Source organism: Triticum aestivum, chromosome 1A, assembly GCF_018294505.1.
Source record: "Triticum aestivum cultivar Chinese Spring chromosome 1A, IWGSC CS RefSeq v2.1, whole genome shotgun sequence".
Lineage (NCBI taxonomy): Eukaryota > Viridiplantae > Streptophyta > Magnoliopsida > Poales > Poaceae > Triticum > Triticum aestivum.
The window spans coordinates 589,370,204-589,397,053 of NC_057794.1; the positions used below are offsets into that span (position 1 = coordinate 589,370,204).

General features: G+C 45.7%; 2 protein-coding genes and 1 pseudogene across 2 annotated transcripts; 2 read left to right on the top strand and 1 right to left on the bottom strand.

Annotated features, from left to right (window-relative positions):
* Positions 1–3,433: 3,433 nt before the first annotated feature.
* On the bottom strand, positions 3,434–4,595 carry LOC123183017 (uncharacterized). Its single transcript, XM_044595742.1, has 2 exons — positions 4,397–4,595; positions 3,434–3,823 (listed from the first exon to the last, which is right to left on the bottom strand). Exons 1-2 carry the CDS (start codon positions 4,535–4,537, stop codon positions 3,494–3,496), a joined length of 471 nt encoding a protein of 156 aa, XP_044451677.1. The 5' UTR covers positions 4,538–4,595; the 3' UTR covers positions 3,434–3,493.
* Positions 4,596–6,238: 1,643 nt separating this feature from the next.
* LOC123058570 (uncharacterized) lies at positions 6,239–20,125 on the top strand (annotated as a pseudogene).
* Positions 20,126–20,877: 752 nt separating this feature from the next.
* Positions 20,878–23,161, top strand: LOC123183028 (uncharacterized protein At2g39795, mitochondrial). The gene is made up of 3 exons (XM_044595751.1): positions 20,878–21,194; positions 22,003–22,343; positions 22,628–23,161. Exons 1-3 carry the CDS (start codon positions 20,922–20,924, stop codon positions 22,785–22,787), a joined length of 774 nt encoding a protein of 257 aa, XP_044451686.1. The 5' UTR covers positions 20,878–20,921; the 3' UTR covers positions 22,788–23,161.
* The last annotated feature ends 3,689 nt before the right edge of the window (positions 23,162–26,850 follow it).

Below are 26,850 nucleotides of genomic sequence, written 5' to 3' on the forward strand. Positions count from 1 at the left end.
CCTGAGCCGCAATCCCACTTGGCTTGTCAAAGATATGCACCTTGAATTCCTTTGATCTGACGATCATTATATGGGAAAGCACTTCAGAAAATGTAGTAGCAGTTTTGGTGCTCTCACTCAGTGAAAGCCGAGTGACTTTTTATATTTTCTAAGCCCAATGCTACCAAAAAATGCAAGAGCTGCAAGTGCAGGAGCTTAGAAATGCACAATCATGATGCTGCCACTATACCTTGAAAGAGAAACTTCAACTTTTCCATAGTGTGCCAACATTTAGGCTAAACCAAACCATAATGAAGGCTATACTAAGATAAAATATGTGGATTTTATTGGAAATATATTGTGTAAATAGCAGCTGTTTTTATTGTTAGGATGGGCAAGCCCACCATCAAAGGAAGCACATCACCACACTAACAATATTTTTGACAATATAGATCCTAGTATAGTAGTGGTTGTTGGATGGCACAACCCATTCCATTATTCAGTGTATACTGTAATAATCATCTTCGTCACATTTCCAATACCATTTAGAAGTCCCTCCTGGCTGCATTTGGAAAAGGTCAAATCTTTCATGATATGCTTAAGGCAATATTTAAATTGGAAGGTTATGCTGGAATCAAATCAAATCACATACGTGTTGGACCAAGGTAGCACCCAAGATGCCACTACAGGATGATGCGTAGAACATACAGATGTTCAGACAATTTTAATTTTATGTGTATCCAATTGAAGATCCAAGTCAGATCACTGGCATTTACTTGGTTACATATTCCAATCTCTCAACAAATGGTGTGAACACAAAGAGAGAACGCATCCTTGCTATGAAGTATTTGAAAATAGCAAATTGAGGACATAGAAAGCACTGTCTTGCTGCCGCTACTAAACGTGACATAGAATGCATAAGAAGAAACGGATGCTTGTGCTATGAAAGATTCAGAAGTACCACTAAATATATAGAAAAAATAAAACATGAAAGGGCAAGTCATACTGCACAACTCTATTGTATACTGGAAATTAATTTATATTTGTCATTACTGTGGTTTTGGGAGAGGTAGTGAAGCGTGATGGCAAAGGGCCTGAAGCGCAGGAGCACGTTGATATTGGCCTTGAAGATGATGATGTGACTGCGTTTGCTCGTGGGGGTAATAATATGTCTTACAACACAATGAAGTTTCTCATAAAAATATACACGATGAAGTGCAAGCAGGCTCTGACCATGATTCTGGCAGCATCGGAGGAGGACCATCAAAACTTTGAGGCACACCGCACACGGGGCCATCATCGACGCCCGGATGGCCATGACCTTGCATGCCGACTGGGAGTTGATCCCTCTCCCTCTCCCTCTCCATCAACCCCTTCCTGGCCTCTATCATGGCGTCCAAAAGCATCTCAATTTACACCAATTCAAAGCAATTGAACAATTAAGAGCAAGAAGCGTCAAGTGGTCAAGACCAACACCACCTGAACACAACCCAAATACTTCCAGAAGAAGAGAAAATTGGGGGCAAAAAATCGCAGGTGGGTTTGGATTTCGGCGCACCATTGGAGAAGACTCATCCACCCCCGCGAGTGCCCGCGTCTTCCTGGTCGGAGGAACCGTGTTGGTCACCATCTCCTCCTTACCCTCCTAGAGTCCTCGATCATCCTTCTCCGCCGCCTCCCCCATCTGCACAAATCCTAACCTATACGAATCAAGAGTAGGCACCTGTTTGTTCAGAAATCCGTGACGAAGCACCATCATACCTCTAGCGTGAGATGAACGGATATGGACCAAGATCTTGCTGACGACATGGGGAATTAACTAGTTTAAGGGTGGCTCAACTCTCTTCAACAACTCGCCCCCACCGTCCTCACCTTTTGGATAGCCTCTCCATCTCTCTCTTGAGGTGACGACAATGGCGGTCAGTTTGGGAGACATGAGGGGTAGGGACGTAGGGTTCAGGGAGGGGAGGGAGAGGACGGGGGCATATCTGGACCGTTCTTTGGGGATCAGATGTTAACTCATACCAGCAAAGGAGGGCCCTCCGATTTTGTGCCAGGAATAGCGGCCCACGCCACCGGAGCAAGAAGCACATCGGACGTCCAAGAATGATCGGGATGAGCGATTTGACGGCCAAAATCAATGATGGCCTAAGAGAGCTCCTAGGGTGCACAGTTATAATGTTTCTAAATGATCCAAGTATGGAAAGTATGTTACCTCATGCCTTTCCCTCATATAAAATTGCAATAATGATTATCGTTCTAGTTATCGATTGCCTAGGGACAAATAACTTTCTTGTGTGACAAAAGATTTCTACTAAACAACTAACTTTTAACATCTTGCAAATTATTCGTAGTTTTATTCTCGCGAAGTATTTCTAGTTTTATTCTTGTTGTAGGTAAATCAAACGCTAAGTATGCGTAGAGTTGTATCGGTGGTCGATTAAACTTGAGGAGATATTTGTTCTATCTTTAGCTCCTCGTTGGGTTCGACACTCCATAATTGATCCGCTATACTTGTTGGTTATCAAGACCTTTTTCTGGCGGCGTTGCCGGGGAGCAATAGCGTGGGGTGAATATTCTTGTGTATGCTTGTTTGCTTCATCACTAAGTAGTTTTTATTTTCAGTTCTAATTTGTTTTATATCTTAGTTATGGATATGGAACACAAAATACAAAAAAAGAATAGTTGTACTTGCTACTCATGAAGATGGAAACACTATTTTGATAATTCCGAAAAAACCCTGTTCCACCTGATAATGGGGGACACATTGGATCAACGTGAATACTTTAAGGATTATCGCTTGACTAAAAAACAGAAACTCTTATGGGATTAAATTGAATTGTTGGACCGCGGCGCGCAAGATCGAAGACGAAGAGGTGGGGCGATTGGCGTCAAGGGCTTTCCGTCCCAGTGAGAAACAGAAGGGGTTGTGTGAAAAGTTAGCGTCAAGTGCCTACAGAAGCATCCAACGCTCCAGTCTGCAAGTTTCCTGATTTTCACTGATAGTTGGTTTTCACTTGATACGTTGCCGAGCTAAAAATCGGATTGGAAGTGGGGACGTGGATCGATCGATGGGGTAAGGACGAACGAAACGAGGTACAAACTCCCCCTTTATTAGGAGTAGAAGAGAAAAGAGCCAAAATACATATTCAATTTGTCAGCAGATCCAATAAAATAACGGCAAACCATCAAAGCCATGAAATACTATCAATCAAAGATACCCTCTGTTCCTACGTCTTTCTAGAGATTTCTATATAAGCTACATACGAATATATAGACACATTTTAAAGTGTATGTTCACTCATTTCGCTCCTATATAGTCCATATTAGAATCTCTATAAAAACGACGCATATTTAGAAACAGAGGAAGTTTTTGTTTTCAACATGTGATATATTATTATCAAGATAATGTCTAATACATAAGTCTTTTGCTCTCAAGATATAAAAAGACCAAAAAGCAAACACACACACACACACATACACGAATTTGAGCAACATCCGAACACCAGATAGATCAACTCTTTGCAGCACTGTCACCATGTATAATTGATGGATCAGTCTCTTCTGTACTTCCCTTCCGGCCCAATTTATTTTGAAGGAGGATCACCGAAGCCAGCGTAGACACTATAAAGAGTGCGCGCGATGCTAAGCAAGGTTGGTCAGGAAGACGACCGACGTGCCGGATCATGTGCGGGTACTTGTCCAGGATTAGGATACAAAGTTTGTTCCTCTCTTCCACTGTCTTTCGGATGTTTTCCGGCACCGTCAATGGGTCGACGCAGAGCAATGCCTCCAGCTGCTCCTCTCTGCTCATAGCAGCCCAACGTAGATAGTCCGGATGACACTGTGTTTGCGGGGCAATGCATGTCATAAACGCGTGCGCATTAATAAGTTGCTTATGCATATTAGGGCATGTACAATGGTTGATAAGATAGTCTTATCTTAAGTCTTGCATGTAATTTAAAGAAGACAAAAAAATATATCTACAATGGGTCATATCTTAGCCTTATCTTAAATAACTAGTTATTTCTAAAAATATGGTGAGATAAATTGTGCTAAGAGATCACCTCTTGTCTTCTCTTAAATAAGAGAAAATAAGCCTTTTCTTATGATTTCTCTCTCCTCCACCTCATCATTTGCCCTACATGGCATTGCTAAGATAGAACCATTGTACACGCCCTTATTACCATACGTTATTAGTAGGAAACTAGTATCAATTAGCCAAAATTCCCAGGGAATATGGAATCGATGGTGCTATTTTTATGGGGATTCTTTTTGTCCCTGTAGGATCCCTATTCATGATTAGGGCGTGTAATTTTGTTCAAGTAAAATCGGGCTAGGGCTAGCTATACACAATTGGCAGTTAAGTGAGAGATAGATCGGGCGAGATGGATGTGATAGGGCTATATATATATACCTTGGCAGCAACCTCGCACGTGTCGATGAATCGATGTCGCCCCTCCGCCGCAGCAGAAGAAGAGGTGGCTTGTCGCCCCTGCTGGAGGGCAGCGCGATTGCCGAGCATCATCCTCGCCGCGTGTCGAAGCACCGCCGCCATGGCAGGGCCGGTGATCCAAATCTGTCTCGTTACGTAGGTGCTTGCGTTGGAGAGAGATAATAATAGACCGAGGGCAAATCTAGAGAGGCTTATATAGATGGATATAGGCATAGTTTGGAATTGAACACAATTCCCCGGCCGTGTCCAGCCCCAGCCCGACTCGGCCATGGAAACAACAAACCGTCGACTCCCACACACACACACAAAAAAAAAACCGTCGACTCGGCCACGGAAACGACCACTTGGAAGCCGACACGTACAAATTCGCAGCCCTTTTCCGCTTTGATTTTTTTTCCCACCGGATTTTTAGCCAACAGTCCATCGGGGTTTGGCCCACAATATATGACGCTGATCACGCTCTCTTCCTCCTCAAAATAACCAAGATCCCATGATTAACTCAAAAAAAAAAACAAGATCCCATGAGATTTGGAAAGGATCCACTCATAAACGTGCGCGAGAGACAGAGGGGCCAAAAATAGCGCCGCTTCCTACCAGACCTCCCGATACGTCCGGCCCTGCCCGCCACGCCGTGTTATACTCTACCGTCTCCCAAGCATCACACGAGTACGCTGTACGCCGCATCCCCATGGCCTTGCAGAGCCGGCCACTACGACAGATTCATTGCTCATCGTTTTTCCTCCTGTCCCTGGCGGCTGGAACCCTAGCCGCCGCCAGGAGACCCAATCTTCCAGCACCGTCCTCCGGCGGCTCCCCTCCGCCGGCGACTTCGGTCATCGGTGGTGAGGGGGTCGCCGGATCCACGCGTGTGGATTGTTTTTACTTCCTCGCAGTTTAGATTTTTAGGCTATTCATTTTCTTTGTTTCGGCGGCGACGATGACAGCGCTGAATAAAGATTCTTCGGATCCTTCCTTGACAAGGCTATTGGTCCTATGGTTGGGGATGGATTTGGAAACCAGTCTGTTCAAGCAAGGATGATGTGGCGGCGGCGACATCCTCGTGGTGGACCTGTGTCCTCGGGCTCCGCCGTTGCGGCAGCGTTTACTCCAGCGTCGGCGCGGAGCTTGGGAAGTAGTTCAAGAGCGGATGCAGATTGTGGTCTGCATCGACGACATCTGGAAGACGGAACATGTGCTGGGTTCGTGGTTCGTGGATGGCAGGTATGGTTTCCTTCCACGACGTCTTAGTCGCGGTGGGGTGTCAGATCTGGAGTTCGATGGCGTGTCCGGGGTGTTGCCCCGGTCTGATTCGTTCAACGGTAAGGGCTTCACTTTTGGTGAGCCACCTTGGAGGTCCGCAAAGCTGCATATCAGCGATGGAGCCGCGTCGAGCTCGGGTGAGGAGGTGATCCATCATTCTCTTCTTCGGTGGCTGTTGTCGTGGTGCCGGAGGCAGGTGATGGGCGTTGGTGTCAAGCTCAGAGATGTTCTGTTATCTTTTCAGTTTTGTCATGCCGGTCCTTACGTGACTTGTACTTTAATCTTTATGATATGAATGAGACACGTATTAGCATGCAAAAAAAGAGCCGACCACTACGATCTCAATCTGTTTTTTTCCTCCGAAAAACCTGGCGCTCTCGTTTGGAGGCGACTAGGGTTTGAGGGTGGATCCTGGCGGCGCACGCCGATCTCCATCGGTGGGGCGACAGTGAGACTGATCGAGGGATGTCAGCGTCCACGGATCGCAGCAGGGAGGAAAGGCCCTTGTTGCCAGGGGCGGCTAGGGCAAAGTTAGCGGAGGCCATGGGAAAGCTTGAGATCTCAGAAGAGGAGGCTACACCGCTGGTGCTCGACGATCATGAGGAAGAAGTCAGGGAGAAGTGGATGTTGGCTGGGAAGGTCCTTCACCGAAACACTCTCCATATCCAAACTATCTCCAATGCACTTCATCTGGCATGGGGCAACCCTAAAGGGCTGCTCTTTAATCCTGTTGGGGAAAACATGTTTGTGGCTGAATTTGCGACACAAAGAGACAGAGATTGTGTGTGGGAAGGAGCTCCATGGCATGTGAGTAAAAATGCAGTGATCCTTTCGGAGTTTGATGAATGCATGAGGCCGTCGGAGTTGAGGTTTGACAAGCTCCAGTTGTGGGCTAGGGTTATTAATCTCCCCTTTAATTTGAGGAATGATAAATGGAGCGCGGAGATTGCAAAGCAAATTGATGGGCAGGCTACTTCGGTGCAGTTTGATCAAGCAGCAGGATACCTAAGGGCAAGAGTGACTATTGATGTTGATAAACCCTTGAGGAGATGGATTTTGATTGAATCAAAGAGGCGAAAGTGTATGGGCCCGTATGACATACAATACGAGAATGTCCCTCATTTCTGTTTCTCATGTGGATGGCTGAGCCATTCAGATCTTCATTGTCCAACGCCGGGTGTCAGAGATGCAAATGGCGAACTGCCATTTGGGAAGGGTTTGCGTGCCCCTGAAGAGTGGAGGAAAACAACATCGAGTGAGAGTTCGTCGAGGGAGCAGATAAGAACACAGAGTAACAGAGCTGAAACTCGCAACTCCACGTCGGCGACAGACAAAGGGACGGAGGTTAACTCTCCGGTAAAATCTAGAGATTATCAAAATAAGAGGAAAGGAGGACCTCATGGTCCCAAACAGGTGTACCGGAAGGTCGAGATGCCGCTGTTGATGAATTCTGAACATGTAGTAGATGAGGATGCTGACCCAAAGGGTTTAGTTAGCGGACAACTTTCAGAGAGAGGTTCAAACTCTGTGGATGGTGAGATCAGGGAACCAAAAAAGAAGAAACCAAAACCAACAAATTCGGATAGTTCGGCAGCGACTGCTAGACAGCCCTGCCGGGGACAATGAGTTGCCTCAGCTGGAACTGCCGGGGGCTTGGGAACCCCGGGGCAGTTCGTGAGCTTCGCAGCATTGTGAAGCAAGAAGGTCCCGGTCTCCTGTTTCTGATGGAGACCAAATTTCGGCAGTAAGAGTGGAAAGATTGCAGAGCCACCTTGGTTTTGCGGGTTGTTTCGCAGTAGACATCGTGGGTCTTAGTGGAGGGATCGGCTTGTTTTGGTCTCAAGACTTTGATGTTGAGCTAAAGAATTATAGTTCCTGTCATATTGATGTTATGGTCAGGCGAAAGGGTGGTGATGGGAGGACTTGGCGAGTGACATGGTTCTATGGAGCACCACGAGCCAAGGACAGGCATCATAGTTGGCGTTTTTTGAGGACACTGTTTGAGATCCAACATGAGGCTTGTATGTGCATTGGTGATTTCAATGAAACCTTATTTGGCTCAGAACACTTTTCTGTGTCACCACGTCCGGAATGGCAGATGCGGGCATTTCGGGAAGTGACGGATCATTGCTCACTCACGGGTCTCGAATGGTCGGGGTGGAGTATACTTGGGATAATAGGCAACCGAGAAGAGCGAATGTGAAAGCGCGGCTTGATAGGGACCATGGAAATCTGTCCTTCATAAATATGTTTGAATATATCAAGGTCATCATATTGTTGCAACAGAATCAGACCAGAGCTTTGTCTTTGTGGATGTCCGTGAGCATTTTGTTTCATCAGTTCCTAGAGGGCCGAAGCCTTTCAGGTATGAGGATGTTTGGCAGACGCACGTCGACTATGATAAGTTGGTTATTGACAATTGGCAGTGAGGTGCGGGAGGCCAGGGCTTACAGAGCATTGCTCAAGCTCTCAACGCGTTGCAAGGAAACTTGTCGGCGTGGGGGGCGCGGGAGTTTGGGTCCCTGTCGCGAAAAGTTCGTAAATTGCGTGAGAAACTTCCGTTGGCAGGGGGCCGACGGAGGAAGAGTGAGCAGTTACAAAACAACTGCGGCTGGCTCTGAAACAAGAAGAGATTTGGGTCAGGTAGAGATCTCGAGTCTCATGGCTCCATGAGGGTGATAGAAATACAGGCTATTCTCAGGCTCAAGCTGCTCAACGGAAGCGCATGAATAAAATTGAGCGTCTCGAGCGGGCAGATGGCTCAAAGTGTGCAGATGTGGAAGAGGATCGAGCTGAAGTTCAGGCTTTTTACCAAGCTTTGTACACATCGCAAGGATTCCAGCAAATGGATGAATTACTAGACTTTGTTCCTAATCGTGTTACGAACACTGTGAACCAGGAGCTGCAGAAACTATATACTGAGAAAGAAATTAAAGTTGCTCTGTTTCAAATGGCGCCATCAAAGTCACCAGGGGTGGATGGGTTTATTGTCGGTTTTATCAACACCATTGGAACTTGTTGAAAGATGACGTTGTACCGGTAGTTTTGGACTTTCTGAATGGAGGTGAGCTCCCGGAGGGTATGAATGATACTTCTATAACTTTGATCCCAAAGGTACGGTTCCCTCAGAAAATCTCTCAATACCGTCCAATATCTCTATGTCCGGTTTTGTATAAAATCGCAGCAAAGGCTATTGCCAATCGGGTCAGAGTTTGTTTGGATGAGATCATTGGAGAAGAACAAAGTGCTTTTGTCCCCGGCCTCTTGATCGCTGACAATGTTTTAATTGCCCATGAGAGTGTGCATGTTATGAAGCGAATGAAGAAAGGGGCAATGCAGTTTGTGCAGTGAAGTTGGACATGATGAGTGGCACTATCTTGAGGCAATCATGCTGCAGCTGGGTTTTGGTGCAGAGTTCGTGTGACTGATTTTGAAATGTGTGATTTCGGTCCGGTTTTCAGTACGTGTCAATGGTGAGCTGCTGCCTTTCTTCACTCCATCATCTGGATTGCGGCAAGGTGATCCATTATCATCATACTTGTTTCTACTTTGTGCTGAAGGTTTCACCTCTTTGCTGAATCATTTTGGTGGAACACAAGATGATAAAGGGATAAGGGTGAGTTATCGGTCTCCATGGATTAATCACTTATTATTTGCAGACAATAGTCTCATTTTTATGCAAGCTCAAGTGCAGAGTGCTCACCGTTTGAATGAAATCTTGCGGATCCATGGCAAGTGTTCGGGACAGGCAGTGAATAAGGATAAAAATTCAATCTATTTTAGTCCAAACACTTTGGCTCCGGTCCGGCAAGCTTTAAAGCAATTTCTTGGAATAAATGTGGAGGCATTCAGTGAGCGGTATTTGGCGCTGCCTACAGCTGTTGGGAGGATAACTAGTGGGACCTTTGATCATATTGGAGAAAGAATGAGGAGTAAACTCCAAGGGGGGTCCGAGAGAATGATCTCTTGTGCAGGAAGAGAGGTACGAATAAAATCTATAGCTCAAGCAATACCTACTTTCAGCATGAGTTGTTTCAAACTGACAAAGAAAGTTTGCTCGAGTTTGACCGCTTCTATGGCAAAGTATAGGTGGAGTAGCTCTCTCGATCGGTGTTCAACGCACTGGATGAGTTGGGAGGCTCTCGCACAACCAAAACTCAGAGGAGGGATGGGGTTCCCAGACTTGGAATTGTTCAATATAGCACTCCTTGGTAAACATGGTTGGAGGTTGATGACTGAACCAAACTCTCTGTGTTCTAGAGTGTTAAAAGGACGATACTTCCCTTCTTGTGATTTTATGCAAGCAAGTGCGCCCAAGACTTTTTCGGCGACTTGGCTAGCGATCATTGCTGGGAGGAAAGCTCTGAAGGCTGGGCTGGTCAAGCGTGTTGGCAGCGGTACAATGGTGTCTATTTGGGAAGATAAATGGATCCCGGAAACACTTACAATGACCCCTGTAGCCCGCCTGGGAGATGCACAAATCAGCTGGGTTGCTGATCTGATTGATGATGAGAATTGGACGTGGAAAGCTGATATTGTCAGGCAATCTTTTATACCTCCGGATGCTGAGGCAATCCTTAATATACCATTGAGAACGGGAGGTGGAGAAGATTTTATATCATGGGTGTTGCGAACGTAGTAATTTCAAAATTTTCCTATGCACACGCAAGATCATGGTGATGCATAGCAACGAGAGGGGAGAGTGTTGTCTATGTACCAACGCAGACCGACTGCGGAAGCGATCACACAACGTAGAGGAAGTAGTCGTACGTCTTCCCGATCCGACCGATCCAAGCACCGTTACTCCGGCACCTCCGAGTTCTTAGCACACATACAGCTCGATGACGATCCCCAGGCTCCGATCCAGCAAAGCGTCGGGGAAGAGTTCCGTCAGCACGACGGCGTGGTAACGATCTTGATGTTCTACCGACGCAGGGCTTCGCCTAAGCACTACAACGATATGATCGAGGTGGAATATGGTGGCAGGGGGCACCGCACACGGCTAAGGAACGATCTCAAGGATCAACTTGTGTGTCTAGAGGTGCCCCCTGCCCCCGTATATAAAGGATCCAAGGGGGAGGGGCTGGCCAGCCAAGGGAGGCGCGCCAGGAGAGTCCTACTCCCTCTCGGAGTAGGATTCCCCCCCCAATCCTAGTTGGAATAGGATTCATCAAGGGGGGGGGGAAGAGAGAGAGGGGGGCCGGCCACCTCTCCTAGTCCTAATAGGACTAGGGGAGGGGGGAGGCGCGCGGCCACCTTGGGCTGCCCCTTTCTCCTTTCCCCTAAAGCCCACTAAGGCCCATATGACTCCCGGGGGGTTCCGGTAACCTCCCGGTACTCCGGTAAAATCCCGATTTCACCCGGAACACTTCCGATGTCCAAACATAGGCTTCCAATATATCAATCTTTATGTCTCGACCATTTCGAGACTCCTCGTCATGTCCGTGATCACATTCGGGACTCCGAACAATCTTCGGTACATCAAAATGCATAAACTCATAATAACTGTCGTCGTAACGTTAAGCGTGTGGACCCTACGGTTCGAGAACAATGTAGACATGACCGAGACACATCTCCGGTCAATAACCAATAGCAGGACCTGGATGCCCATATTGGTTCCTACATATTCTACGAAGATCTTTATCGGTCAGACCGCATAACAACATACGTTGTTCACTTTGTCATCAGTATGTTACTTGCCCGAGATTCAATCGTCGGTATCCAATACCTAGTTCAATCTCGTTACTGGCAAGTCTCTTTACTCGTTCCGTAATACATCATCTCGCAACTAACTCATTAGTTGTAATGCTTGCAAGACTTATGTGATGTGCATTACCGAGAGGGCCCAGAGATACCTCTCCGACAATCGGAGTGACAAATCCTATTCTCGAAATACGCCAACCCAACATCTACCATTGGAGACACCTGTAGAGCTCCTTTATAATCACCCAGTTACGTTGTGACATTTGGTAATACACAAAGTGTTCCTCCGGCAAACGGGAGTTGCATAATCTCATAGTCATAGGAACATGTATAAGTTATGAAGAAAGCAATAGCAACATACTAAACGATCGGGTGCTAAGCTAATGGAATGGGTCATGTCAATCAGATCATTCAACTAATGATGTGACCTCGTTAATCAAATAACAACTCTTTGTTCATGGTTAGAAAACATAACCATCTTTGATTAACGAGCTAGTCAAGTAGAGGCATACTAGTGACACTCTGTTTGTCTATGTATTCACACATGTATTATGTTTCCGGTTAATACAATTCTAGCATGAATAATAAACATTTATCATGATATAAGGAAATAAATAATAACTTTATTATTGCCTCTAGGGCATATTTCCTTCAGTCTCCCACTTGCACTAGAGTCAATAATCTAGATTACACTGTAATGATTCTAACACCCATGGAGCCTTGGTGCTGATCATGTTTTGCTCGTGGAAGAGGCTTAGTCAATGGGTCTGCAACATTCAGATCCGTATGTATCTTGCAAATCTCTATGTCTCCCACCTGGACTAGATCCCGGATGGAATTGAAGCGTCTCTTGATGTGTTTGGTCCTTTTGTGAAATCTGGATTCCTTCGCCAAGGCAATTGCACCAGTATTGTCACAAAAGATTTTCATTGGACCCGCACTAGGTATGACACCTAGATCGGATATGAACTCCTTCATCCAGACTCCTTCGTTCGCTGCTTCCGAAGCAGGTATGTACTCCACTTCACATGTAGATCCCGCTACGACTCTTTGTTTAGAACTGCACCAACTGACAGCTCCACCGTTTAAAGTAAACACGTATCCGGTTTGCGATTTAGAATCGTCCGGATCAGTGTCAAAGCTTGCATCAACGTAACCTCTTACGGTGAGCTCTTTGTCACCTCCATATATGAGAAACATATCCTTAGTCCTTTTCAGGTATTTTAGGATGTTCTTGACCGTTGTCTAGTGATCCACTCCTGGATTACTTTGGTACCTCCCTGCTAAACTAATAGCAAGGCACACATCAGGTCTGGTACACAGCATTGCATACATTATAGAGCCTATGGCTGAAGCATAGGGAACATCTTTCATTTTCTCTCTATCTTCTGCAGTGGTCGGGCATTGAGTCTGACTCAACTTCACACCTTGTAACACAGGCAAGAACCCTTTCTTTGCTTGATCCATTTTGAACTTCTTCAAAATCTTGTCAAGGTATGTGCTTTGTGAAAGTCCAATTAAGCGTCTTGATCTATCTCTATAGATCTTTATGCCTAATATGTAAGCAGCTTCACCAAGGTCTTTCATTGAAAAACTTTTATTCAAGTATCCCTTTATGCTATCCAGAAATTCTATATCATTTCCAATCAGTAATATGTCATCCACATATAATATCAGAAATGCTACAGAGCTCCCACTCACTTTCTTGTAAATACAGGCTTCTCCGAAAGTCTGTATAAAACCAAATGCTTTGATCACACTATCAAAGCGTTTATTCCAACTCCGAGAGGCTTGCACCAGTCCATAAATGGATCGCTGGAGCTTGCACACTTTGTTAGCTCCCTTTGGATCGACAAAACCTTCCGGTTGCATCATATACAACTCTTCTTCCAAAAATCCATTCAGGAATGCAGTTTTGACATCCATCTGCCAAATTTCATAATCATAAAATGCGGCAATTGCTAACATGATTCGGACAGACTTAAGCATCGCTACTGGTGAGAAGGTCTCATCGTAGTCAACCCCTTGAACTTGTCGAAAACCTTTTGCGACAAGTCGAGCTTTGTAGACAGTAACATTACCATCAGCGTCGGTCTTCTTCTTGAAGATCCATTTATTCTCAATTGCTTGCCGATCATCAGGCAAGTCAACCAAAGTCCATACTTTGTTCTCATACATGGATCCCATCTCAGATTTCATGGCTTCAAGCCACTTTGCGGAATTTGGGCTCACCATCGCTTCTTCATAGTTCGTAGGTTCATCATGTTCTAGTAGCATGATTTCCAGAACTGGATTACCGTACCACTCTGGTGCGGATCTCACTCTGGTTGATCTACGAGGTTCAGTAGTTTCTTGTTCTGAAGTTTCATGATCATTATCATTAACTTCCTCACTTATTGGTGTAGGTGTCGCAGAAACAGTTTTCTGTGATGTACTACTTTCCAATAAGGGAGCAGGTACAGTTACCTCGTCAAGTTCTACTTTCCTCCCACTCACTTCTTTCGAGAGAAACTCCTTCTCTAGAAAGGATCCATTCTTAGCAACGAATGTTTTGCCTTCGGATCTGTGATAGAAGGTGTACCCAACAGTCTCCTTTGGGTATCCTATGAAGACACATTTCTCCGATTTGGGTCCGAGCTTATCAGGTTGAAGCTTTTTCACATAAGCATCGCAGCCCCAAACTTTAAGAAATGACAACTTTGGTTTCTTGCCAAACCACAGTTCATAAGGCGTCGTCTCAACGGATTTTGATGGTGCCCTATTTAACGTGAATGCGGTCGTCTCTAAAGCATAACCCCAAAACGATAGCGGTAAATCAGTAAGAGACATCATAGATCGCACCATATCCAGTAAAGTACGATTACAACGTTCGGACACACCATTACACTGTGGTGTTCCGGGTGGCGTGAGTTGCGAAACTATTCCACAATTTTTCAAATGTACACCAAACTCGTAACTCAAATATTCTCCTCCACGATTAGATCGTAGAAACTTTATTTTCTTGTTACGATGATTTTCAACTTCACTCTGAAATTTTTTGAACTTTTCAAATGTTTCAGACTTGTGTTTCATTAAGTAGATATACCCATATCTGCTTAAGTCATCTGTGAAGGTGAGAAAATAACGATATCCGCCACGAGCCTCAATATTCATCGGACCACATACATCGGTATGTATGATTTCCAACAAATCTGTTGCTCTCTCCGTAGTACCGGAGAACGGCGTTTTAGTCATCTTGCCCATGAGGCACGGTTCGCAAGTACCAAGTGATTCATAATCAAGTGGTTCCAAAAGTCCATCAGTATGGAGTTTCTTCACGCGCTTTACACCGATATGACCTAAACGACAGTGCCACAAATAAGTTGCACTTTCATTATCAACTCTGCATCTTTTGGCTTCAACATTATGAATATGTGTATCACTACTGTCGAGATTCATCAAAACTAGACCATTCTTCAAAGGTGCATGACCATAAAAGATATTACTCATATAAATAGAACAACCATTATTCTCTGATTTAAATGAATAACCGTCTTGCATCAAACAAGATCCAGATATAATGTTCATGCTCAACGCTGGCACCAAATAACAATTATTTAGGTCTAATATTAATCCCGAAGGTAGATGTAGAGGTAGCGTGCCGACCGCGATCACATCGACTTTGGAACCGTTTCCCACGCGCATCGTCACCTCGTCCTTTGCCAGTGTCCGCTTATTCCGTAGTCCCTGTTTCGAGTTGCAAATATTGGCAACAGAACCAGTATCAAATACCCAGGTGCTACTGCGAGCTCTAGTAAGGTACACATCAATAACATGTATATCACATATACCTTTGTTCACCTTGCCATCCTTCTTATCCGCCAAATACTTGGGGCAGTTCCGCTTCCAGTGACCAGTCTGCTTGCAGTAGAAGCACTCAGTTTCAGGCTTAGGTCCAGACTTGGGTTTCTTCTCCTGAGCAACAACTTGCTCGCCGTTCTTCTTGAAGTTCCCCTTCTTCTTCCCTTTGCCCTTTTTCTTGAAACTATGGTCTTGTTAACCATCAACACTTGATGCTCCTTTTTGATTTCTACCTCCGCAGCTTTCAGCATTGCGAAGAGCTCGGGAATAGTCTTGGTCATCCCTTGCATAATATAGTTCATCACAAAGCTCTTGTAGCTTGGTGGCAGTGATTGGAGAATTCTGTCAATGACGCAATCATCTGGAAGATTAACTCCCATCTGAATCAAGTGATTATTATACCCAGACATTTTGAGTATATGCTCACTGACAGAACTGTTCTCCTCCATCTTGCAGCTATAGAACTTATTGGAGACTTCATATCTCTCAATCCGGGCATTTGCTTGAAATATTAACTTCAACTCCTGGAACATCTCATATGCTCCACGACGTTCAAAATGTCGCTGAAGTCCCGATTCTAAGCCGTAAAGCATGGCACATTGAACTATCGAGTAGTCATCAGCTTTGCTCTGCCAGACGTTCATAACATCTGGTGTTGCTCCAGCAGCAGGCCTGGCACCCAGCGGTGCTTCCAGGACGTAATTCTTCTGAGCAGCAATGAGGATAATCCTCAAGTTACGGACCCAGTCCGTGTAATTGCTTCCATCATCTTTCAACTTTGCTTTCTCAAGGAACGCATTAAAATTCAACGGAACAACATCACGAGCCATCTATCTACAATCAACATAAACAAGCAAGATACTATTAGGTACTAAGTTCATGATAAGTTTAAGTTCAATTAATCAAATTACTTAGGAACTCCCACTTAGATAGACATCCCTCTAATCCTCTAAGTGATCACGTGATCCAAATCAACTAAACCATATCCGATCATCACGTGAGATGGAGTAGTTTTCAATGGTGAACATCGTTATGTTGATCATATCTACTATATGATTCACGCTCAACCTTTCGGTCTCTGTGTTCCGAGGCCATATCTGCATATGCTAGGCTCGTCAAGTTTAACCTGAGTATTCTGCGTGTGCAAAAACTGGCTTGCACCCATTGTAGATGGACATAGAGCTTATCACACCCAATCATCACGTGGTGTCTGGGCACGACGAACTTTGGCAATGGTGCATACTCAGGGAGAACACTTCTTGATAATTTAGTGAGAGATCATCTTATAATGCTACCGTCAATCAAAGCAAGATAAGATGCATAAAAGAATAAACATCACATGCAATCAATATAAGTGATATGATATGGCCATCATCATCATGTGCTTGTGATCTCCATCTCCGAAGCACCGTCATGATCACCATCGTCACCGGCGCGACACCTTGATCTCCATCGTAGCATCGTTGTCGTCTCGCCAATCTTATGCTTTCGCGACTATCGCTACCGCTTAGTGATAAAGTAAAGCATTACATCGCGATTGCATTGCATACAATAAAGCGACAACCATATGGCTCCTGCCAGTTGCCGATAACTTGGTTACAAAACATGATCATCTCATACAATAAAATTTAGCATCATGCCTTGACCATATCACATCACAACATGCCCTGCAAAAACAAGTTAGACGTCCTCTACTTTGTTGTTGCAAGTTTTACGTGGCTGCTACGGGCTTAAGCAAGAACCAATCTCACCTACGCATCAAAACCACAATGATAGTTTGTCAAATAGACTCCGTTTTAACCTTCGCAAGGACCGGGCGCAGCCACACTTGGTTCAACTAAAGTTGGAGAGACAGTCGCCCGCAAGCCACCTGTGTGCAAAGCACGTCGGGGGAACCGGTCTCGCGTAAGCGTACGCGTAATGTTGGTCCGGGTCGTCTCGTCCAACAATACCGCTGAACCAAAGTATGACATGCTGGTAGGCAGTATGACTTATATTGCCCATAACTCACTTGTGTTCTACTCGTGCAAATCACATCAAATCATAAAACCTGGCTCTGATACCACTGTTGGGGAATGTAGTAATTTCAAAATTTTCCTACGCACATGCAAGATCATGGTGATGCATAGCAACGAGAGGGGAGAGTGTTGTCTACGTACCAACGCAGACCGACTGCGGAAGCAATCACACAACGTAGAGGAAGTAGTCGTACGTCTTCCCGATCCGACCGATCCAAGCACCGTTACTCCGGCACCTCCGAGTTCTTAGCACACGTACAACTCGATGACGATCCCCGGGCTCCGATCCAGCAAAGCGTCGGGGAAGAGTTTCGTCAGCACGACGACGTGGTGACGATCTTGATGTTCTACTGACGCAGGGCTTCGCCTAAGCACTACAACGATATGATCGAGGTGGAATATGGTGGCAGGGGGCACCGCACACGGCTAAGGAACGATCTCAAGGATCAACTTGTGTGTCTAGAGGTGCCCCCTGCCCCCGTATATAAAGGATCCAAGGGGAAGGGGCTGGTCGGCCAAGGGAGGCACGCCATGAGAGTCCTACTCCCTCTGGGAGTAGGATTTCCCCCCCCCCCCCAATCCTAGTTGGAATAGGATTCATCAAGGGAGGGAAAGAGAGAGAGGGGGGCCGGCCACCTCTCCTAGTCCTAATAGGACTAGGGGAGGGGGGAGGCACGCGGCCACCTTGGTCTGCCCCTTTCTCCTTTCCCCTAAAGCCCACTAAGGCCCATATGACTCCCGGGGGGTTCCGGTAACCTCCCGGTACTCCGGTAAAATCCCGATTTCACCCGGAACACTTCCGATGTCCAAACATAGGCTTCCAATATATCGATCTTTACGTCTCGACCATTTCGAGACTCCTCGTCATGTTCCCGATCTCATCCGGGGCTCCGAACTCCTTCGGTACATCAAAACTCATAAACTCATAATATAACTGTCATCGAAACCTTAAGCGTGCCGACCCTACGGTTCGAGAACAATGTAGACATGACCGAGAGACGTCTCCGGTCAATAACCAATAGCGGGACCTGGATGCCCATATTGGCTCCTATATATTTTACGAAGATCTTTATCGGTCAGACCGCATAACAACATACGTTGTTCCCTTTGTTATCGGTATGTTACTTGCCTGAGATTCGATCGTCGGTATCCAGTACCTAGTTCTATCTCATTACCGGCAAGTCTCTTTACTCGTTCTGTAATACATCATCCCGCAACTAACTCATTAGTTGCAATGCTTGCAAGGCTTAAGTGATGTACATTACCGAGAGGGCCCAGAGATACCTCTCCGACAATCGGAGTGACAAATCCTAATCTCGAAATACGCAAACCCAACATGTACTTTTGGAGACACCTGTAGAGCTCCTTTATAATCACCCAGTTACGTTGTGACGTTTGGTAGCACACAAAGTGTTCCTCCGGCAAACGGGAGTTGCATAATCTCATAGTCATAGGAACATGTATAAGTCATGAAGAAAGCAATAGCAACATACTAAACGATCGGGTGCTAAGCTAATGGAATGGGTCATGTCAATCAAATCATTCAACTAATGATGTGATCCTGTTAATCAAATAACAACTCTTTGTCCATGGTTAGGAAACATAACCATCTTTGATTAACGAGCTAGTCAAGTAGAGGCATACTAGTGACACTCTGTTTGTCTATGTATTCACACATGTATTATGTTTCCGGTTAATACAATTCTAGCATGAATAATAAACATTTATCATGATATAAGGAAATAAATAATAACTTTATTATTGCCTGTAGGGCATATTTCCTTCAATGGGCACCTGAGAGGTCGGGGATTTACACTGTAAATTCAGCTTATCGCTCTCTTATGATTCAGAACGAGCAAAAAGCTCTAGAAGAAGGGACGATGACGGATACTTCAGAGATGGATAAACAGTTGTGGTCTCGGCTATGGAAACTCAAGGTTTTGCTCAAAGTGCGCGTCTTCTGGTGGCGCATTTTACGCGGGATTTTGCCCGTAGAAAGCACTTTGAAATATCGACATATATCCACCGAGAGTAAGTGCAAAATCTGTTTGCACTTGGACGATGATATGATGCATGCTTTATTGAATTGTTCCCATGCGAGAAGGTTCTGGAACGAAGCAACTGAATGGCTTGATATAAAGCGACCAGACTTGCATCCTCTCACCTGGGCAAAGGACATTCTTTGTGTCTCCTTATTTTCAGAGTCGGATAGAGCTAAGATGATCTCTGTCATGTGGTCTATCTGGACTTCACGCAACAATATCACACATGACAAAGATGGTTTTGATCCCGCTCAGGCTATGAAGCGAATACGGGAAGCTCTTGCTGTGCTGGATTTACCTCAAGCGCATGGACGCATCTTGCTCGGTCATGGGTGGAGGCCGCCTGATGAAGGATGGATAAAAATCAATACTAATGGTAGTATTGCTATGGAGTCGCGTCGAGGGGGAGTTGGAGGGGTGGCACGATCCTCGTCTGAGATTAAGGCTGCATGGTGTAAGCCCTACACGGGGATCACGGACCCCCTCCTAGCTGAAGCGTTGGCTCTTCGAGATGGAGCAGTTTTTGCAAGGCTTCGAGGATATGATCAAGTCATCTTGGAGACCGATAGTCTAGAGATGGTGAATCTCTGGCACTCACGCCATGATCGTTCGGTGGTGGCGCCTATTCTTACTGAGATTGAGGAGCTTGCCTCTTTTTTAAGTCTTTTGTTATTCAACATGTTTCGAGATCAGCTAATTTTCATGCTCACCTTTGTGCGAAGCAAGCTAGCACTTTGGATGTAACAGATTGTTGATTAGACTCCACTCCTAGTTTTCTTGTAACTAGCCCCCTGGCTGATTCGGTCGGGGTGGTTTCTGTTGAATAAAGCTCCCAATTTCCCCGCAAAAAAAGAGCCGGCCACTACGCCGTCTCACCAGTGACGCCTGTTAAGTAAATAGACAATTTTTCGACTAATTTAATCCATAAATAAATCACTAGAATGGCACTGGCAGAATTAACAATGCTGAGAGCATCTCCAACGGCGCGCTGAAAAATCGTTTACAGCGCCGGAATCGCAAGTTTTTATGCGCGGTGGAGTGCTGGCTCCAGCGGCCGCTGCAAAACATAGCGCACGCGAGCCGCTTCAGCAGACGCGCTAAACTGCAGCGCGTGCGAGCAGCCGGCGCTTGCCATATGTTCATTTTGGAGACAATATTGTGATATTTCAACCTGAAATCTTAAAAGTGTGTGCGCGCTCGGTTGGAGAGAACGAGCAGCCGCTCAGTGACATGCATGTGTACCTTTTTCTTGTTTGCTAGTACTCCAGAGTTAAACCGCCTGAAGAACCTCCTCTATGAGTATGCGGCGAAAGTGTGTTGCAGTGTCATATAGAACACAATAGGAATAAGCTGTATGTTTTTGTTTTTGAGAAATAGGAATAAGCTGTATTTGGGGGGCAGCAAAAAAAGAAGAAGAAGAATGAGCTGTATAGCTGGAGGGTCGTTCTCAAGTGAACTGGGTTGGGCTGGGCCGTTGAGCCTCCCCCTCACATGCCTGCCTTTCCTCAACTCTCCATTCTCCGGCCCTATAACAAACTCCGTAAAACCCTAGTCTTCGCAGCGACAAGCCGTCGTCGAATCCAGAAAACACTCCCCCAACAAAAAAAAAAAAGCGTCGCCACTATGTCGTCGGCGTCCCTCGCCGCCGGGCTCCTCCGCCGCGCCGCCTGTTCGTCGGAGGTCTACGCCCTGTCCCAGCGCTGCGCACCCGTTTCGCTGGCACGTTTCCGCGCCTCCGCCGCCGCCGCTTCCCCTCCTTCACGGATCACCAGCCGCCGCTTCTTGGCGTCACAGTCCCCGGTGGCCCCCTCCGAGATCTGCCCGGACGAGAACCTGAAGCGGCTCATCGGCAACGAGATCGACCGCGTCTTCCTGCCGGCGGAGGCCTCCTCGAAGGTTCTTGACTTCCCTAACACCGCCCCCTGCATTTTCTTTTCGTTGCGACTCCATTTATCGGCTACTGAGCTTTGTTCTTGCTTGTGTGAGTACTGGGACAAATGCCTTGATCCCGCATATTTGAAAAATATGAGGAACATAACGAAAATTAAGGTGATTATTTTGCTGGTTACAGCTCACTGTTGGAAGCCAATGTTAGTAGGTTGCTAATCTTGTATGTAGGTGAGTATCGGCTTAAGGCAGCCTATTATGTGGTACTACAAACTAGTGCTTGCAATGTCTGTGCTTGTTCCTCCTGCAGTTGGCTATACAACATTAAAGAACTCATTAAACACTAAAGTATTAAGGTGGTAGCGGCGCCGATGGTAAAAATAAAACTTGTCAGTACATTGCTAACAGGTTCACAAACTTGACTTTGGTAGCTTCGTTTTTTAGATCTTCAAGTTATTAAAGAGTCAATTGGACATTAGTAGAGAAAGTTTGTGAACATTTGAAATGTACATGATCCTTGCAACAGGTTGATTATTATGTAGTATTAACTGTCGTCTGAGATCCATAAACTCTAGTCATAAGCTATATGTCAGTGTGAGAAAATCTTATCACTGCGATCATGTAAAGATGGGTACAAGGCTATGACGTCCTATACTATACCTTGTTATTCTTATGCAAGAACGAGATTGTTTTGTCTTGTTACTTGGCAGAAACGCTTTACTTTTGCTTCAAAAGAATCTTTTTCTGTAAACATTACTCTGATATTTTAAAAATATGACGTGACTGTAATACTTGTTTTGAATTGTGTTTTTAACAGCTCATTGAACTACCAGAAGACTTCCCCTTTGAGATAATTGATAACCCTGGTGATCAAGCCATAGTTCTCAAAAGAGAGCTTGCAGGAGAGAGAGTCAAAGCAATTATCTACACAAATTTTGATACTGATGAAGATGTGAACAATGATGACTCTCATGCTGAGAATCATATTGACTCATTTAAGCCTGTGATTCAGATGGTTGTCACTTTTGAAAGACCAGAAGGTCTAGTCCTGGAATTTGTGTGCAACTTTAAAGATAAGGAACTGGCAATTGAAAATATGAGGATGCTGAATCGCAGCAGCGTGGATGCTAAGTATGCGTACGAGGGGCCACAGTTCTCGTAAGTTCAAATTTTCTCATCTAGGTTGTATTGTTCCTCCAATTTCAATCATCATAATAAGCTCCAACCAAGGCTGCTGAATAATAATCAAATAAAATAGTAATACTTTGAATGATACTTCCATGGATCCTTGGTACAAGGTTAATATTTCTTTCTAGTATGTGTTTCTCCCCTTGCTGATTATTCACCCGTGTCTTCTGTTTACTGAAGTACATAGATTACTGCTGAAGCACATTGCATCTTACGGTTTTGTTCTGATGTTTAGTTGCTCACTGTTTCTACAGTGTTCTGAAGGAGAGCATCCGGAAGTCCCTGCATGGGTATCTTGAGGTGAGGGGGATCAAGGACTCACTGCATGACTGGCTGCACGAGTACATGATGTGCAAGGATGAGAGGGAGTACGTGGTTTGGTTGAAGAAGATGAGAGACTTCCTCCAGAAATGATTGCCGCAGCTATTCTGTTTCAATACAAAGAACATGTCTGGTGGTCTTGGTGAACGCCAAGCTGGATTTATATTTTGCTGGACCTGTTAGGTGTAGAAAAGTTTCGGCATTTTAGCTAGCTATCTAACCTGTGACCCATTGAGGTATGATGAATTAACGTGCTTTCAGCAATGAGTATAGTGCTATGGTCTAGAAGTACTAGTAAGTAAAATGTACGAGGCCAGTGTCGTGCTAGCTGGGAGGAAGATGCTGCCTGATTTTCGTCGCCATGTTCTGTCGTATTTTGCGATGTTTTCTTGTCTTCATTCGAGTGTGAAATGCATCAGATCTCCACTGTCAAATGTTTTATATCCAAATTTTTGCTGATCTGCTCAGTCATACTGTTCTTGTAATTGTCCCATGTCCTTGAGATCATGATGGGTACATGCTGGGTGCCATTCATTGAAGCCAGGAAAACTTTCATCAACCAATAAGAAGCTTCAGGCTAGACTGACCAGTTACGAAAATACTAAACTTATCGCCAATAGATGCACATTGTTAGGTGCTTTAACAGGGAAGTTGATTTCACTCTGTTCCCTCAGTTTCACAAGAGTTTGGGTTACAGGATTCAGGGTAACAAGCACAATTGTGCTAGAGAGGAGACAGCAAGAAGAGAGAGCCCTGGTCGACTTGTATGTTGTTATATTCACTTGATCGCTGCCTCTTATACTCTTTATCTTCTGTTTACCCGGATTGGATGATAAGATGGTTATAAAAACACAGCGCTTGCCTGAAGACCCCTGGTCGATTCTATGGCAGAAAGTGGATAATCGGTGATCATTCTTCCAGAGACAACTATCTGCTGGCTCACCTCCTTGATGCAGAATACAAACGACTGTTTTGTCACTGGGTTGTTGTGAAAGAAGATCATAAACATTACTCCCTCCGTTTTTATTTAGTCTGCATATTAGGTTTGACTGAAGTCAAACCTCGTAAAGGTTGACCAAGTTTGTAGAAAAAAATTTAAACATTTACCATGACAAATCTATATGATATAAAAGTATACTTAATAATGAATCTAATGGTATTGATTTGTTATTGTATATGTTAATATTTTTGTTTATAAATTTGGTCAAAATTTACAAAGCTTGATTTTGACCAAAACTAATACGCGGATTAAATAAAAACGGAGGGAGTACTACATTTCCAATGAGGTTAAAGAGCCGACTCACCAAGACAGGCGCCATCCAGGCGCGTTGTTTACCTGACTATCGCACATTGGCGTTTTTCGCAAGGGAAACATTTAACGCCTACACGCCGGCCGACAAATCCTACGGCGCCGGTCCTTCCCCTTTCTTCCTGAATCCTCCATCGTCCTTTCGTCTCGCTCACATCTCTTTTCTTCTCCTCTTGCTCTCTGACTCCACACAAACCGCGAGCGAACCCACTCCATGAACGGCACACAGCAGCCTGGTGAATGCTGCAGCCAGCCACCGCGGTGCTAGGACGGCAGGCATGGCCATGCTTTACGGTGATGCGGCGAGCGGGGGCAGTCGGCTAGCTGAATGAGGCACGGCGGCTGAAGGAATGTTACAACCGGCGCAGCGTTTTGCTGGAATCGGCTTGTCCGGCGGCTGTTGCCCTTGCCGGAGCTGCGCACATGGACAGAGGCGTAAGTTCAGAGACGAGTGCGAGCGCTCGTGGGCCATTTAACGGCCATCAACGCTCTAATCTAAAGATTTAAAATGGACCGGCAATATTTCCGCCGGCTAGTTATTCTGGCTTTTGATAATAGGTTTAGGTGAGTGGTATGGATACTTGGCCCAGCTAGCACCCCTTCATCATATGGATATAAGTAGTGACATATGTTGCCAAGATTATGGATTCGGGCATATTGTTATAATACTTTGTAAGGTCCTCGAGAAAAATCAATAAAGTGGCCGCATGCATCTCCCAGATGCAGAGACCGGGGGTCATCCTCCTTTTCTAAAAAAAAAAATATCCTTGTATCCTTAATCAAACTTTGTTGTACAGTATTTTCTTGCCACACATCCTTCCTAACACACAATCTCTTTTCATTTTTCTTCTTTCCTTTTTTTTTTCTGGAAATCACAGTCTCTTTTCTTGAGGCGCCTGTGTTCGGATACTGTTTTGCCACATCCTCAAGGACACGTTTTGCTAACACCAGCAGCGAGTCTTGCAACTCTTGTTTGGAAGGGCGCTTGAGGACCATGTGAATAGAGTCACGTTCCATAATAAACTTAGTAGGCAGGGAGGTCGTATGGACGAGTGCTTTGTTCCAGGCCTGTGTCGCCCAGAGACAAGGAGGTGCCGGTTCATCTTGTCGGACGGGACGCAGCTTTTTGGTTGCACCTCGCTCCTCATCTATAAGTTCGTTCTTTTCGAAACGACCGAGTAGCATCCAGGCCGCAACAGGCGCATGCCTAGGCTTTGGATTTTGAGCTCTCGGCTCGGGCCAAGATAATCTCTCGCCTCGACGGACGGTGACCAGGCAAGCCATTCGTGCTTGGCTGACTACGGATGTTAGAAATGTTTTCACGATGCCACTCGTTCCAAGTGATTCTTTCTTCAGACGCTCACCAAACAAAAGGTCCTAACATGTCTTGGATTAGGATCACAAGTTGCAACTTGCAAGAATCTCACGTGTGCGTGCATACACGCACCTGAAATGACTTATGGGAAAGGAACTGCAAAGTGATATACCACTGGTGATCAGGGATCAGGGGTAATAAGTTTGCACATTTGGTGAAGTTATTTTCAAGTCTGTCCGTGCCATGTTGATGGCTCTAAGTACATGCGCAATTGTGAACGGTGACAGGTGAGCAGTAGAAGATAACTTTTAAAAAAAATTGTTTAGTAGAACCTACTATTTTCGTGATCAAGGTCAGGCCGAGCTATTTCAATCTGAAGTGAAACATGCTTGTACATCACCGGGTAGCTAAAAGTCGATGCGACCAAATATGAAAAACTTGTAGACACTTCTACACAGCAGAAGGATCATTATCCTAACCTTTCAATGGTTCGATGCACACAACTCATTTTATTCATGTGAATCTCAATACACCGGGGGAAAAATCCATGAAAATAGAATACTAAGATAAGATCACTAAATCCCACTCGACCCCCTCCCTGCCACCGCCCCTCTCCTCGCCGCCACCGCACAGCCGCCGGGGGGGGGGGGGGTTGATAGCGGCGGCAGGGCCTTTCTCTGCTGCGGATCTGGTATGCGGTTGCGGTGGAGATCTCGCGGGTGTCCTGGACGTGTGCGTCGCCCGGCGGCGGCGACGCAACGGTGAGGGATCCTCCTCCGTTGATAGCTCACCCAGGCAGGCGGCGGTTTCGGGCGGTGGTGCCGATCCGGTCATGCGGTTTCTTGGCGGCATAAGTCACCCATGGGCGTCTCGAATGACAGAGGAGGTCGATGTGTGGTCCAGCCATAGATGGACGGGAATTTGTCAGTGAAATCTTGGTTCGGCCTCGGCTAGAACCGTGAACGGCAACGCTCGTGGGCGTCATTACCTCGTTAGAGGCGTTGTGGGGCTATTCACGTTCCCTGTGTGCCCCGGGGAAACCCCAGATTCGGGCTATCCAAATCAGATAATGGCGAGGTTCTTGCTTCTTCACCGCCATGGGGGCTCATCTTGGGAGTTGTAGATCGGCTTGGGTGACAAGGTTTGGCTGGGTGGCTGGGCCCAAGTCTCCGCATGCCTCTCGTGCCGTGACCAAGGTGGAGTGGCATGCCATCTACAGTATCGACGATGGCGAGTCTTGATGGCATGGTGTAGCGGGATCTCGGCGTTGGATATTGTTTGATGGGTGCGCATAGGAGGCTGGCGTCGTGGTGACATCAACGACAGTTTGGTCTAGCAAGATCATTGCGTTGATTGCTCCTAAAGATGTGTCTAAAAAAGAAGGCAACCACGGATTTTACAGTGTGTGTATGGGGTGCATGCTGAGGAGGGTCTGCTCGATCATTTTGTGCTTCCAGCTAGCCGGCGGGCGGCTTGGTGAGGCAACCGGATTTTTTTGGTGTGCGTGATGCAAGGTCTGGACACATCATCAA